The 17,071-nt window shown below is 37.1% G+C and overlaps 1 protein-coding gene across 3 annotated transcripts in view; it reads right to left on the bottom strand.

Moving 5' to 3' along the window:
* LRRK1 (leucine rich repeat kinase 1) overlaps positions 1–17,071 on the bottom strand; it is a 175,799-nt gene that overhangs the window by 38,296 nt on the left and 120,432 nt on the right. For all 3 annotated transcript variants that reach the window (XM_074234232.1, XM_074234233.1, XM_074234234.1), the window contains exons 17-23: positions 15,507–15,679; positions 13,447–13,567; positions 12,366–12,525; positions 9,263–9,539; positions 5,382–5,553; positions 3,385–3,548; positions 965–1,104 (exon numbers count right to left, since the gene is read on the bottom strand). In XM_074234232.1, the coding sequence (XP_074090333.1) occupies positions 965–1,104; positions 3,385–3,548; positions 5,382–5,553; positions 9,263–9,539; positions 12,366–12,525; positions 13,447–13,567; positions 15,507–15,679 (1,207 nt within the window). The remainder of the gene's footprint in view (positions 1–964; positions 1,105–3,384; positions 3,549–5,381; positions 5,554–9,262; positions 9,540–12,365; positions 12,526–13,446; positions 13,568–15,506; positions 15,680–17,071) is intronic.

Raw genomic sequence — 17,071 nt, 5'->3', positions numbered from 1 at the left:
TGCAAAGTTGAAAGTTCTAGCTATTTTTATTATGCCAATGGAAGGAATGAAACAAACGTTTATCAAGGAGTCTATAGGGCAGCTAGGTGGCACAGTGGATAGAATGCCAAGTCTATACACTCACTAGTTGGGGTGACCCTGGACAAGTCATTTAACTTCATTGGCCTTAGTTTCCTCATCTATATGATGAGCTGGTGAAGGAAATGGCAAATTCCTCTGGTATCTTTGACAGAAAACCCCAAATAAGGTCACAAAGAGTTGGACACAATTGAAACTACAAAAGTAAATAGGTCTTCTGTTTAGTCCATTTGTGTCTGTATTTTCTTTCTTTAGCATTTCTTATCCTAGTTTTTCTGTAGGAAGAGATTGACATTTCCTCTGTTTCCTGGGGTGAGACTAGGTCATAGATTAGATACTGGATACTTAGGCCCCAGCTACTTAGTTTTCCTATATGACTTTAGGCTGACTGTTGAATAAACATGGATTTCATTAAAGAATCCTCTAATGTTCTTGGATATGAGTTCCTTCCTTCCTTTTTCTTTTTTTCTCATTTTGGATTGGTTCTCCTCATCTTCCCTGGGCCAGAAGTATAGAAGTTATTTATAGATCCAAACCCACAAATGATAAACACAGAAGCTTTGATTTGTTCCATTTCCAGCCTGGGCTGATTTGCCCTTTTTAAAGCAACCAGAGCCCCCCCCACCCCCCATCCCTACTCCCAGAAGCTCACAATATTGATGGAGAACTTACTAGGAAACTCCCTTTTGGAATACCCCACTACATCTCAGAACTACTGAGCCACAGCCTCAGTCTCCCTAGTAACTGGGATTACAGACTACCATGCTTGGCCAGGCTTGAGCTCTTAGCTAATAGGATTTTTTTTTCCCTAAATAAGTCTTTTATTGTGAATTGCAAAGGCACTTTAAAATAAAATTACAACCATAATTCAGTAATGCCATCTTACCAGGAAACCACTGGTCTATCAAGGAATTGATATGATCAGTGATAAAAGCCATGGCTGAGAAATCTCTCATTTCTGACTGACAAATTATTTTTATTCCTCCACTTTTTTTCTTCTTCCAGTTGACATCAGAGGATTCAACACTACATTTGAGAAATAAAAAGAACCATATTATCTTTTGCAGTTAAACTTGGATGATTTACTAATATTTATATATGGATATTTTTCTATGTGGCTAGATTTCTGAATGTCTATCTACATAACTACCCTCTCTACTCTTAATCCTCTCACTGTCCTTCAATTATGTCTCTTTTCTCCTTCTCCTTCCTATTCTTAGTTAATATATTGAATTAAAATATATTTAAAATATTTATGTTATCAAACAAATTTTATTTTCTATATATATATATATAAAATAAATATATTAAATCTTAGTTTACATTTTTAATGTCATACGAGTTTAACCTTTTACATTGTCCACATAAGAACCCTAATTTTTTTTTTGCAAGGCAAATGGGGTTAAGTGGCTTGCCCAAGGCCACACAGCTAGGTAATTATTAAGTATCTGAGACCGGATTTGAATCCAGTTACTCCTGACTCCAGGGCTGGTGCTTTATCCACTATACCACCTAGCCACCCCAAGAACCCTAAATTAAATCTCTCCCACCTACTTCATTTCCCAAAACTCAAACCAGATATTACATTTAAAAAAATTTCTGTAATGAGTTATAATGGAAAGAGCATTGGACCTGGCTCCTCTCATGACTGAATTTATAATCCTCCATCTGAGGGAAAATAGGGGAGTGTGGACCAGATGATATCTAAGTTACTTTCTAATTACATGAGCTCTAAATTTACATGAGACTAAAAATCATATGCCCTTTTCCCCTGTGTGGGTCAGTGGTCTTGTTAGAAGTATACTGACACTCACCAGGCTAAGGGTACAGGTAAGCTTTATACCTGATGATCTATTGATGGGTAGAGACTGAAAGTGACAAACAAAAAAGACTTAAGTTCTTTATAAAGACAAATCACAGTACATTCTTTTGCCCATTTCAAACTAGAACCCTAAACAAAACAAGACCAAGAAAAACATTTTTCCTGCATCAGAAAATACTTTTCAGAAGTGAGTTCAGTTTGAATCATATACCAGTGATGATGCCTAGAATATTTTAACATAAGTTCATATTCAGAATTAGCAAAATATACCTCCTGCCCTTGAAAATCAACTATTTATTTGTGGTAGTTTCTTTGGGAACACTCTGCCCCAGTCAAATCATATCTAAAGTGTTGTTTTCAGTTCACAGTGCCACAGTATAAGGACACTGATAAGCACAAAGAACATTCAGAGGAGGGTAAACAGAATGTTTAAGGGTCTTGAATTCATGTTATAGGAAGACTGAAGAAAGGGAGGAAGGCTAAAGAAGAGAAGCCTCGGGGAATACAGGATAGCTGTCTGAGGATTTGAAGAACTGTTGCTGTGATGTAAAAGAGGGATTAGATTTGTTTTCTTGGGCTTGAGAAGGAAGAACAAGAAAAAATGGGAGGGGTGGGTAGGTAGCATAGTGGATAGAGCACTGGACTTGGAGTCAGGAGGACCTGAGTTCAAATGTGGCCTCAGACACTTAATAATGCCTAGCTGTGTGACATTGGGCAAGTCACTTAAACCCATTGCCTGAAATAAATCAAATTTTGAAAAAAGAAACAATGGATGGCAGAGATAGATTTCATGTGAGGAAAAAAGTCTATTCTTTTCTATGTATAAAAATGCTTTAATGACCATCTTTTCTTCTTTTGGGGGGAGGATTCTATCTCTAAATCCATCTTCTTTCAACCTTATCTCCTTCCAATCTTATGTAATTATCAAAACAATTCAAAAGTAGGATGGCTTACTTTCAATGTTCGCTGGAAGCCTTTAAGCAGAGACTAGATGGCCATTTGGTAAGTATGGTATAATAGGTATTCTATTTGGAATAGGGTAGATGAGATGGATGACCTTTGGAGTCTCAAATTCTGACTCAGCCATTCTTTTTCAAGTATGGAAGTACAGCAAATGACATAGATGATTAGCAAGGAAACATATTTACCTTAAGCTTCTCTGATTTAAGCCACTTCTATTTTTTTTCTAGTACATGAATCTTCTCATCCATCCCCCTTTATTCTGGGCTTGTTAACCTCTATTGGAAAGGTCTATAATTGGATAGGATTGGGAGAAGTCTTCTAAATATTTTAGTGGAATGCCCTCAAATTTCTATTTGGTCAGTGGAACCTACATTCCCAAACAGAACTTTGGATTTAAAATTTGTGACTGTAGGATCTCAGCCCCGCCCCCCATTTTAATATTTAACCCACATCATTTAATTTCTATCATGGTATCACCTAACCTGGACTAAATAACATTGGGTGACACTAAAATATATTACCTGAGGTAACCCCCTTCAAATGTCACCAGGAGACCTTCTTGCCAGTATATGGTCTGGTTTCTTTTCACTCTGAATGTGCTGCAGCGGTTTCTCTGGCTGCCCATAAAACTGTAAATGGTCACTTTTCTGTTTCTGCTCTTGGTATTCTTCTTGTTTTCAAAAAGCTGAAAAAAGCAGAAAAATGATGCATTTTTGTAATTTTATCTCCAAGTTATATATAAAACTTTTTTTCTTACTAGAATGCCAATTCACTTCCATATTAGGTCATATTGGTGTTGCTGATAGTTGTCAATAAACACTGGCTGAACTTTTGATGAAGGTCTGACACTTAATGAATATACTGGGCTCAATTTCCTGTTGTTTTCTTCAGTGAAATTAGGGTCTGTATATCATCACAAAAATGTGGCTCTGTTTCATAGCTGGTTCTAGATATGTTTTGGTTATTGGTCAACACAACTTTATATTTGGGTCAATTCAATGAAATAAAAATTATTAAATGATTGTTATTAAAGTTGGAAAAGAAGTCAGAAAACATCTAATCCAACTCACCAGTAAAGAAGAATCCCCATTTGCCCAATAAATGCTAATCTAACCTTAGCTTTAAGACAACGAGTGAGGGAGAATCTACTATTGGAGATTTGCTATATCTCTAATTTAGTAAATATTTTCCTGACATCAAGGCTAAATTTTGTTGTCTCTCATGCATTGCTCCTATTTCTGCTCTCTGAGGCCAAATAGAATAAATCTAATCCTTCTACCATATGATTGTCTTTTAACTATTTGAAGCCATTTATCACAATTACTTCTCCATCTTAAACATCCCCTGTTCATTCAACCTAATTTCATATGACATGAGCTTGAAGCCCCTGACCATCCTGATTGACCAAACTAGTTGCTTTGGGCAAGGATTAAATTAGATCTAGGTCCTATTCTCACAGAACCTACAATCTAACTAAAATGGGACAAGGGATATGGAAAGAGGTATTTGAAATTAGGAGAATGTTATTTAAGAATCTTTGCTAGGGTGGCTAGGTGGCACAGGGGCAGCTAGGTGGCACAGATAGAGCAACAGCCCTGGAGTCAGGAGTACCTGAGTTCAAATATGGTCTCAGACACTTAATAATTACCTAGCTGTGTGGCCTTGGGCAAGCCACTTAACCCCATTTACCTTGCAAAAAAAAAAAAAACCCTAAAAAAAAAAGAATCTTTGCTTATATGGAAAAGCCTGGAGAGATCTTTTCTTTCACATCGAGTTTTTTTAATCAGTCTATCCTATTGGCATTAAAAATGGATCATTTCTCCCAATGTTGAGGTACGTATTAAAATTTATGACCTTCAAACTTAGCTCTTATACTCATTTTCTTCATGCTTCAGCATGCTTGGAAGATCACAAAACACGCCTTTTTTTTTTTAACTGAGTAGATTCAAAATATAAGAGAAGCAAATATAGCTGGGCTTAGCCACCAGAAAGGACAAGGAAAAGTGATCCCTGAAGGGGCAAAAACTATACTAACATAATACAATTTAATAGCACAGTTATAATAGGAAGTAAAATTCTAATGGTAATGTGAATTGCTCAACAACTGGTGTTGCATTGAGAAAGCATGTAATAACCATTATCTTTCATCAAATTAAGTTGAATTGACAACTATCATTTTTTTTAATAGCTTTAAATATATCCACAACAATTCTTGGTGACCATAAGTAGTATCTTACTCCTAATAGACCAAATCCTGGATTCTGAATGAACCATCAGAACTTAAGGGGCAGTAGATAGGGAACTTATGGAAGTGATCCAAATGAATCATACCAATAGGGGGAAAAAAGTAACTACCACACAAAACCACCTGGTTCACATCAGCAAAAGCAGAACCCTTATTGTGTGCGTGTGTGGGGGGCAGGATTTATAACAGGAAGTAGCCAACTAAGACCCAGCAATATCAATGAAAGAATTTCAGTCTTGCCTTATGTTCTATTCTAGATGAACACCAACTTACCTGGAGATCCATTTCTGCCAGACTAATTAACATCCGTGCTATAAACCTTTGCCAGAAGCCAACGGGCACAAAGCTCATTTTAAATACCCTCTGAATTGTGTTCGCAGCCTGGTGCCTCAAGCCATGGGTATCTAACCCTGGCTTGGATGGAAGAAGATGTGGTAAGAGGTAACTGAAACAAACCAAATGTGATAGATCAAATTTTTAGCCAAATCTTTGTCATTGCCTTGAGGTGAGATAACAGCCTGGGTTCAAGAATATACTATATATTTAACATCTAAGTTTTCTGTAAGTTCAAAAGCATTTATCATGAGAACTTTGGAATTTTATTATTTGTAATAGTCTGACCTGATGAGAAGCAACCACATTCCTTATTTTTTAGTTCCAAGTGAAAAACAAATGATTCAACTGTATAAATTCATCATGTAAGAATAATGTGACATGAAGAAAATGGATTCTGAAAGAATTTTCAGTTAGAAAATATGATTAGATATGACACTGAGATTGATTAGAGATCAAAGGATTTTTTTTAATGTCAATGAAGCTATAATAGCTGTAGTGGAGTTTTTCTCTACAGCAATAGAAATAGCACTGATTTGGAACCAGAGATAGGTTTAAATCTTGGTTTTGACATTATACTTTGTCTGAACTTGGGAAAATCATTTCACTTCCACGTGCCTCAGTTTCTCTACTTGTAAAATGAGGTGATTGGATTAAATCTTTGGGTTTTTTTAGGTTTTTTTGCAAGGCAAATGGGGTTAAGTGGCTTGCCCGAGGCCACACAGCTAGGTAATTATGAAGTGTCTGAGACTGGATTTGAACACAGGTACTCCTGACTCCAAGACCGGTGCTTTATCCACTATGCCACCTAGCCGCCCCGGATTAAATAATCTTTAAAATAATTTATAGGTCTAAATTCTCTGAGTCAGTTATAAATATAGCTGTGAAGGTTTGAGAAAAGTATAAAAATCACTTAGGAAAGATACTTAGTAGTAGCTAATATTTTTTTTCCTTTAAAACAACTCATTGTTTTAGTCATTTAGGAGAAATTTATGAGTTCTAACAATGAGATTAGGTGTGTAAAAGGGCTTTTTTTAACCTGAAAAAATGCATGCCCCTAATGAAAACACTGTTATGCTATGTCAATAAAGAATTTATGTCATTTTATCTTCATCATTTTGTGATAATGCTGGTTGAGAACTTGTTTCCTTAAGAACCTCTGCTGAAAAGAAATCACTTATTATGTGTGAGACTACATTATAAAAAGCTGAGGAGGGATAAGAATGCCCCTAGGAATGTACAGGGCAACTAGGTGGTGGAAATGGATGGAGTGCCAGGCCTGGAGTCAGGAAGACTCATCTTCCTTAGTTCAAAATGTCTTTAGACACTTACCAGTTGTGGGACCCTGTGCAAGACTCTATTTGTCTCAGATTTCTCATCTGTCAAATGAACTGGAGAAGGAAATGGCAAACCACTCCAGTATCTTTGCCAAGAAAACCCCAAATGGGATCACAAATGGTCAAAGACAAGTGAACAAAAGGAGAGTACAATGGCAAGACAATAATGTTCATAATGTTATAAATAAAAGATATTTGTAATGTTTAGATAGCAGTAATTTTAATAATGAAGGGTTTGAATATTGCTCCTAGAGGGGGAAATGATGAATTCTTTTAAAAATTATAAGGTTTAAGATTGATTAAAGTCTAAGAAGTTCAATTTAAATATCATACCCACCATGAGGTCACAGAACCTTTTATGAGATATACCCTAAAGTCCGTTACAAGGTAAATTAGCCTCTGTCTGAAACCATCTTTGAAGTATAAAATATTGACAGACAGAAAAAACTGTTTTCAAACCAAGATGATTTCAAATTTTGATTTGGAGCAGCTTGAGCTCTGAAAACTTAGGACATAACAGCAAATAGAAACATAGCAGTTTCAGGTCATAAAGCTAATGGACAACCTGTTGGTTAGCTAATAAATTAGCCTTGGAAAATATCTAAAAAACCAGTTCAGATATGTAGGCAATTTGAAGTTCACTGAAATATTATGAACAATGATATCTGCTGGGAAGAGAGTAGGATTGAAAGTTGGAAGAGACATTAGAGAAGATCTTTGTATCCTCCCTCTCCTCTGCCCTTCATGTCCAATCAATTGCCAAGTCCTATCGATTCTTTGTTTGCAATGCCTTTAATATCCACCTCTCTTCCTTTCCAGTCACACTATTACCACCCTAGGGGATCAGATCTATAAAAGGCTTTAGAGCTCATGTTTTTCTTCTCCTTCCATTTTATGAATGAGGAAACAGAGGCCCAGAGTGGTAAATTAACTATGCCTTCTGATTTCAAATAAAGTGGTCTTTCAACTGCATTGAATCATGGGATCTCAGAAAACACCCTTGATAACAAGTGGCACCCAGTCTTCACTGACAAACCTCCAGGAACATGAAAGTTGCTATCTTTTGAGTCTATTCCATCTATTCTTGGATCACTTTATTTTATTTTATTTTTATTTATTTATCTATTTATTTATTTTGCAAGGCAATGGGGTTAAGTGGCTTGCCCAAAGCCACGTAGCTAGGTAATTATTAAGTGTCTGAGGCTAGATTTGAACTCAGGTACTCCTGACTCCAGGGCCAGTGCTCTATCCACTGTGCCACCTAGCTGCCCCCTTGAATCACTTTAGTAAATAAAAAAGTCATTCTTTAAAATCAAATCTGAATCACCTTCTCTATTCCTTCTTATTGTTCCTAGTTTTCCCCTTAAAAAGGAGATAGAACAAGCCTAAACCTTCTTCATACGGCAATATTTCAAATGCTTCAAAAGAGTGATCATAATACCAAGTAACTTCTCTTTTTCTGATTCTCAAGTCTCAATGACTGAATTATCTGACTAGTCTTACTTCTTTCATGTTCCCTCTTCACTAAAGTATAGGGCATACTGCAATCCCAAATAGGTTTTTAATTTTTATTTACAGAATGGAGAAAGGTATACAGTAATTGGAGGATGACACAAATCTGGGAAAGGAAGTTGTCAGGCTAGATGGCAGAATCAGGAGCTATAGGCAGGCTAGAATATTGTATTTAATAAAAAAATTTTAGAAAGATTTAAAAAAAGAGATACTTAGGTTATAAAATCAATTTCACAAGTGTAAGGTAGGAAAAGTATATCTGGGACAATAACTCAAATGAAAAAGATCTAGGAGTCATACAGCCTATTCTATAGGACTTGATGGCAGTTAAAATGACTAATGTTATTCTATATAGTACTAAGAGAGATCTTATATGTAGAACACAGGAAAGATAAGATTATGACACTGTACTGTGTTCTGTTGGAACGCAATTATTACATTCAATTTTGGCCATCACTTTTTAGGAAATACACTGATAAAACTGAAGAGTATCCAGAACAGAACAACCAGGAAAGTCGTGAGCTAGATGAATAGACAACTGGACCTAGAATCAGGAAAACTTGATTTCAAATCCTGCCTCATATGCTTACTACATAGATGACGTTGGAAAAGTCACTAATCCTTTGTCTGCAAAGAGTAAAATGGTGAAAATAAGAGCATTTACCTCCAAGTATTATTATGAGGATGAAATGATATATCTGTAGTTAAGTTTTGAAGGAGAGGAAAGTGTAAGAGATAATTCCAGGAATTTGAACCTGAATGATTGATTGATGGTACCATAATAAAAAAAAATTAGGAAGTTGAATGAAAGAGTTTTACAAACTTTATTATGCTATAGAACTACTAACAATTATTATTATTATCAGAACTCACTGTTAAAATATCAGTGCACCCCATCACCACCACCACCACAGTTTAATTGTTCTTTGTTATCCTACTGGTTAGTAACAATCAAATACCAAGTCAACTTACCTGTCATTGGCGACTGGCAAGGCAATTTCAAATTTGGCTAGAAACTGAAAATATTGTTCTTCTGTTTGTTCAGTGAAGCCTGTTCCAACTAATAGCATCCTGAGATCCTCTGCTCTAATCACTCCATTCTTGGCCACTGATTTGGAGCTCTTAATGTTAAAAATCCTTTGTAGACATTCTGATAACCAGATTGGATCAAGGAAGTAGAGATTTCTAAGTCCATGGCTTGTGTCCGGGAAATGTAAGAGTGTTCCTGTTTCTATGAGAAAGCTGATAGCTAATCCAAGAAAGATAGAGGACAACCAAATATCAAATGTTAGAGAAATTGCAGTGGTATGGGATCTAGGAAGAGCTCCCTGGAGAAGTCTTTGCTGATTCTTTCCCTGGGACCCACAACTATACTCGGACATCCTATCCTAAAAAATTCTTTTCTTGACCCTGCTGTCCCATCAAGCTTGTTGGCTTATATCTCTTTTCCTTTAGTGCTAAACTTGCAAACTGTGAGACCTCTACATCCACTCAGCTTCCTGCAAGGTGGCTACTATTTTTACTGAAACCATTCTCTTCTAAGGTACCTCTGACCTTTTATTTGTCAGATTCAATGACTTTCTCTTAATCCTTATTCCCCTTAGTCTCTACATATCATATGATCCTGCTGATCACTCCCTCTCTTCTAGACACTTTTTCTTTGGCTGTAGATGCTGGCTATCATGATGCTCTTCTCTGATTACTCTACTGCTTCTCTGATCACCCCTGTATCTCTATCACTGGTTTGAGACCTTCATTTTGATCCCAAGTTTCAAGGTTTCCCCCAATAGAATATAAGTTTTGGGGGAAGGATGGTTTTCTTTTTTTTGCCTTTGTGTCCAAAGTGTCACAATGCTTGTTAAATAAATAAATGAATAGATAGATAAATGTTTGTTAAGAGAATAAATGAAGGTTCTATCTTTGGCTATTTTATCCATCCAATTTCTCCCTTGATTATTTCATTCATTTTCTTGACTGTGATGACTATCCAGATAACTTTTAAATCAATATATTCAACTCCAATTCCCCTGTCCCCCAAATTAAAGCTCATATATGCAAATGCCTGATGGACATTTCCACTTGGAAATACCATTGGTCCCTCAATCTCAACGTGTTCAAAAATGATTCACCCTCTTTCTCCTCTCTATGTGCCCTTTCTTTCAATTTTCAAATTTCTGCTGAGGTACCACCAAACATTCAGGCTCAAATCTTTGAATTTATCTTTCACTTTTTCTTTTCTTTCAAAACCCACATTCAACTATTTGTCTAGTCGTATCTAGTTAACCTCCACAAGGGAATCACATCCTCCTTTTCCACTCCAGCGTAGGTTCATCCCTTGACTACTATAACAAACCCCAAATGGTCAACTTAACAAAAGTCACTTCACCAATTCATTCTTTACACAGATGCCAAAATAATTCTTCTAATGCACAGGTCTGACTAAGCCATTCCCCTACTTAAAAACCTATAGCTGCTCCCCATAACCTATAAGATAAAATAAAGTCTACTGCTATTTATGTCCCTCCATAAGATAGCTCCCATTTATATTTCCCATATTATTTTATCTATTCTCCAACTATATGTTCCAGTCAAACTGGACAATAGCTGCACCTTAAACTCAAGTTGTTGTTCCTGATGCCATCTCTGTGCATAATCTTTCATTCAGGCCCAGAATATGACATCTTATTTTTGCCTATATGAAGACTTTTCTTTCTTTGAGACTGAACTCTGATATTGTCTCTTCAAAAAAGACTTCATGGGTTCCTCTATCTGAAAATGAGCTTTTTTCTTCCTTAGGATTTTGAAAGGCAAATGGGATTAAGTGGCTTGCCCAAGGCCACACAGCTAGGTAATTATTAAATGTCTGAGGCCAGATTTGAACTCAGGTACTCCTGACTCCAGGGCCGGTGCTCTATCCACTGCCCCTGAAAATGAGCTTCTTTGACAAATTTTCTTAGAGTTCTTTATCATATTCTTTTCTTTACCTTATTCACAGTCTATTTTGTTACACACACACACACACACACACACACACACACACACACAAATATTTTTATTAGCCTGGAAACTGTTAAATTCCCAGAACCTCGCACATAAATTTTTTTGGAGTCAAGAGAAACAGCTATATGATTTCATTGGTGTGGAGAAATAACTCCCAGTGAAGAACTTTTTACTGTACTATTGGTCTACATCTGATCTACAAATTAAGAGTCTTAGGTAACTATCTAGGGCACTAAGATGAATTTTTGCTCAGGGTCTCAGAATCAGTATTTGTCAGAGTCAGAACTTGAATCTGACTTCATAGCCATCTCTTGATCCACTATACCATGCTGCCTCTCATTTGCCTTATACAAAAAGGGCCTAATGAATACTTCTTATATCGAATGATCCCTACAGGAGGATGTAAGAACAAGTTTACTTTATACTAAAAATGAATACTTCAAAATCTTATAGATTGAGATGTCATTTTAGTATGTTAATCTGTAATCCTTTTATTATGATGTTCTTTTCATAGTCTTTCATAGAGGTAGTTAGGTGGCACAGTGGACAGAACCCTGGACCTGAAGTCAGGAAGACATGAATACAAATTGAGTTTCAGATATTTACTATGTGACCTTAGGCAAGTCACTTAACCTGTCTGCTGCAGTTTCCTCATCTGTAACATAAGGTCATTAAGAGTTGTTGTGAGGATAAAATGAGATTTGTAAAAAGTTTTACAGATTTTTAAAGTGGTATATAAAAGCTGATTATTATTATTATTAATATTAATTTAATTAATATTAATTAAATTATTTCTTCCCATTCACCTAGGCTATAGTAAGTTTTTAATTATATTATCAGGCAATGCCATTGGCCCACTTTTAAAAAATTTCCCCCTTCCCACTAAAGGTCAAACTATAATTCCCCAAGTGAGACCCTCAGTTTCTTCTCTCAAGTGCAATAAGAGGAGGTCCCACTTTCTCCTTAGGTTACCCCCTTCTTCTATCATAGCCTCACATTTCCCTTGCCACCCCTCTTCCTCTCCCCAGTCACAGTTATTTTCTCCAAGTTTTTAAGACACAATTCCATAGCTTACCAGACTGTAAGTCTTCATAGTCGTTGATGTCATTTCCTGGGGTTTGTTCTATTATTTGCTCTATCTGTTTATCTGTCAGATACTGAACATCATCTGCCTGATTTCGTCTCTGCTGCTCAGCTATGACTGCTTCTTGGAGACTGAGGTAACTCCTTGGTATCTGTGAATTAGGTCAGACAAAGGCCTTGCCAAGTTACTGTGGGAAACATATGATTTCCAATTAACTTAGTTATGCTCTAAATCTGTGGCTTTCTATGGGACCTTGGACAAATCACTAACTCTGTGGACCTCCCTCATCATCCCAAGCTCTCAATTCTAGTGCCTTTTCATGTCTTCTCTAGTGTCTGTTAATTGTTTCCTATTTATCCAATATATGACATACTTTATTTATATTTGTTTGCTGCTTGATTCCACCATTAGATTACAAGCTTCTTAAGGGCTAGCCTGTCTTTTGCCTCTTTTTATATTCTTATCACAGTATTTAGATGTACTTAATAAATAGTGACTGATTGATTGTTCTATCCATGTTATTTATTTATTTATTTTCAACTTTACAGAATATAAACAAAACAAGCATTTCCACATATCCTGCAGAACAGAAGACCAGGATTGTAAATGAAACCACAACTTTCCACCATGTAGACTCTGTTTTTCTTTTTAGATATACAACAAATTCAACATGCAACTATTTCAGCCCATTTTATTTTTTCTCTTGTAAACTTAACAAGCTCCAAATAAAATGAGCATTTCCTCATAGATTGTAGAGCAGATTGAGTCACTTATCAAGGCAGGGGAGGGGGTTGAAAATAGTGAGCTTCCCTGAAATAAGGCAGGGGACTGGATGGGATGCTGTCTAGAAACCCTTCCCGGTCCTAACCTCTATGACTTTATGGAAGCTCTATTTGATCAGTAAACTTGCCCCAAAACATGCTTTCCCTTTTTGCCTCTCCAATCCCTCTTGGAACAGATGGAGATTAAACTAAGTGATATGCCGCATAATATTTTATAATCAAGAAAATGAAAATGTGCAAAGCTCCAAATAGGCAAGACAAGATTTTTTTGGGGGAAGAGAAATACACACCAGTCTCCCTGCAAGTTTCTGAGAGCCAATTGTGCTGCCAGTATCCTTCATGTTACACGTAACGTGAAAAATCAGCTGGCGGAGCCCTTCCTGCCCTTCCAGACTTTTACAAGAGAGTTCGCTGCAAATGGAAAGAGAAAAAAAGAGCAACATTTACTCATAAGGAAGACTAAACTCCTCAGTGCATTATTATTTCCATTGCTTTGTTCCTTCATAAGGCCCTGGATAGTCTCAATTACTTGACCTGGAGGGACCTTTTCCCAAGGTGGGGTGGAGGAGGAGGGGAGGGAGAAGGAGAGAGACATGGAAGACTAGGGCAGGGAGAGATGACCCATCAAAAACCAGAGTCCATATTCTTTATCCCGTCAACGTGTACTGCAAGTAAATGGAACTCAATTCCATAGTAGGAAAATCTACAGCAGGGAATTAGAGACCCTGCCAAGAATGTGGTACAGTCTAAGCAGGGATCTGTCATTAGGGAGAGGTGGAAGCCGCTGCCAATACTTCTCTGGCCAACACAGAATCTATTTTATCCTAGGAGACAGGGGCCTGGGATTTCCTGAAGGGGGCCCAAGTCATCCTCCTCACCAAAAGGAGGCTGTCACCTCCTAATATTATTATTGCAAAAGGAATCCAAGCTTGCAGAAAGGGGAATGCTTGCCAATAGGCCTTTGTTTACCTTAATGTTTAATTGATTTTTAGTTTAGGGTTTTTTTTGTTGGTTTTTTTTTTTTGGTAAAAGGGCGAGGGGGGAGTGACTTGATTTTTAAAAAGGCACTAATCCCGTTCCTCTGACTCTTCTCATGTGACTCAGGAGTTTAGATGAAATGGACTTTTGTTCTCTTCGACTCCAAGAAAAACTTATAGCCTTTACAAGTTAAGAAATGTTTCCATGTGGGGAAAAGGAAAAAAAGTAACCCCAGACGTTCAGGAAGAACCTGCTTGCTCCAAAGCAGGCCTACTCACCCAGCGGCCTTTTCTGCACAATACGGTTTTAATAGTTTGTTTCACTGAAATAGGGCAGTATAACTTCCCTGCCACAAAGTCACATTCTCACTAAACCCTTTCCTCCTCAAAGAAAAAAAATATGTAGGGAGAAGGGAAGGGGAGGAAGCTAGGAAGAGAAGTTTTAAGGAGTTTGATTTGTATCAGAAGCCTAGGGCCAAACCTGCTTTAATCAATGGTCAGTGGAAGGAGCCTCAGGTATCAGTAGTGATAAGGGACTTTTTGTGTTACTCCACAAAGATTTCTAACAAGACAGAGTGATTGTACACAATGCAGTGTCTGTCTTGGATTTCCATTCAGTGAAGTGGGATTCCTGGAAGCTCCAGGAGGATCATGGTGAATATGTATCATTGTCCTGGGCATCCAAATGGTGAACAATGATAGCCACTTTGATAAGGCATCTACAGAATAGGCAGCAGAGTTCCCATACCTCTCTTCTCTTATTGCAGGACAAACTCTGGCCCTCTGTGTCTTTTCCTCCCCAAGGTCAGAAATTCTGGGCTAGCTAGATGCTCTGCCCTTGAGAACAGGGGTTCTTAACTTGGGGTCTGTGGATACATATTAGGTGGTCCATGAATATAGATGGGGAAAAAAAAACCTTACATCTTTATTTTCACTAACCCTTGAAATCCTTTATTTTTTTTTAAATAAAACTAGGTGGCATAGTGGATAAAGCACCGGGCTTGGAGTCAGGAGTACCTGGGTTCAAATCCGGTTTCAGACACTTAATAATTACCTAGCTGTGTGGCCTTGGGCAAGCCATTTAACCCCATTTGCCTTGCAAAAAACCTAAAAAAAAAATAAAACCAGGACCCTGAAAATAGTTCCATAGTTTTCACCAGGTTACCAAAGGGGTCCATAACATACAAAAAAGGCTAAGAATTCTCAATCCACAAAGTCCCATGGGAAGATAGGTTTAGTATTAGAGAAAGAATGAGACTGTGCAGAGCCTAGGGGAGTTTTGAGATGAGGAAGGACCACTAAGAGGATTCACACCTGGGAGATGGTCAGTGAAAACCTGCTTTCACTTACACAATGGGGCATGGGACACTCACTGTAAATGCTTAAAGGTGATATCTGGAAAACCAGTGGCTCTTGATCCTGAAGGAGATCGACAAAGTGCCAGCACATAGGCTCTCAAGGTAGCAATCCTTTCAACACGAAATTTAGTCTCGATTAAGTCCAGGTGTGTCCCTACCACTAGCACTACTGAGTTTGGGGCCTTTGCCTGCAAGGGAAAAAAATAACCTTTTATGTAAACAGATGCATAACAACAACAACAATCACAAGAAAAACTTTGGAGATGGTATATGAACAGCTTAGAAAAAAACAAAATTTCTTGGGTGTTCCAATAATTCTTAAGATCTGTGACTTGTTTATAAATTCTCCATTGTGAAGACTTCTTTGATTTAAAACAATTCTTTTAAAAACTCATTAGCAGAAAGTGATGTTAAAGAATAAATGTCCAGACAACTACAACAGAGATACAAGGGGTAGAAAATGTCTAGATATTCTACATCCATAGTCTCCCACCTGTCTCAACTCCATCTTTCTGTAAGAGTTGTGATATTGCTCCTCAATCATTGTTTACTACCTGAGCCTAGGCACCCTCCAACTCTTGATGTTGCTTCATCCAGACCTGGGTCGATATTTCAGAGCTTTTCTGATTTTATCTCATCAAAATGCATCTCTTCTGTGTCCTTTTGGGTCTTTCTGTATGCTAAGTGATAGTTAATGGAACATATAACATTATAGAGACCTTCTAAAAATGTTTATGAGTCTCAGGCATGATGGGTACATAGACAGGCAGAGACTCATAGAGGATCCATTGGAAAGGCAAGACTCTTAGATGTAGAATGAGGAACAGACTTGGTTCAACTCCTTTCTCTCTCTCTTTTTAAAAGCTTTTGTTTATTTTGAATTTTACAATTTCCCCCCTAATTTTACTTCCCTCCCCCCACCCCCTACAGAAGTCAATTTGCCAGTCTTTGCATTGTTTTCATGGTATACATTGATCCAAATTGAATGTGATGAGAGAAATCATATCCTTAAGGAAGAAACATAAAGTATGAGAGATAACAAGATCAGACAATAAGCTATCAGGATTTTTTCTAAATTAAAGTTAATAGTCCTTGGTCTTTGTTCAAACTCCACAGTTCTTTGTCTGGATACAGATGGTATTCTCCATTGCAGACAGTCAACTCCTTTTTCTTGATAAACTATTAGCTATAGGCTTGTCATGAGACTTTGTTTACTCCTGTAAAAAAGGGACCATACTAGCTACAGTATATCTACTTCAAAGAGTTGCTGTGAGGGCCACATGAGATAACATTTGTTATTTTAAAAACCTTAAAGCTCATGTAAGTATTTGCTGTTATGAAATCCCAAGATTATATCACTTGGATATAGGATTATATCACTTGGGTCCAGTTAGATAGTGAAGTGGAATTCAAAATCCAGCCTCAGACACTTAACTAATTGTGTGATGCCAGGCAAGGGATTTAGCTTCTGCTTGCCTCAGTTTCCTCAACTGTAAAATGAGAATGATGACAGCACTTCCCTCATAGGATTGATGTAATGATCAAATTAGATATTTGTAAAGTACTTAATACAGTAGCAT

This window comes from Macrotis lagotis, chromosome 4 (genome assembly GCF_037893015.1).
Source record: "Macrotis lagotis isolate mMagLag1 chromosome 4, bilby.v1.9.chrom.fasta, whole genome shotgun sequence".
NCBI classification, from domain to species: Eukaryota; Metazoa; Chordata; class Mammalia; order Peramelemorphia; family Peramelidae; genus Macrotis; species Macrotis lagotis.
The sequence above is the reverse complement of the archived record's forward strand: the minus strand, read 5'-3'. Positions and strand labels throughout refer to the sequence as shown.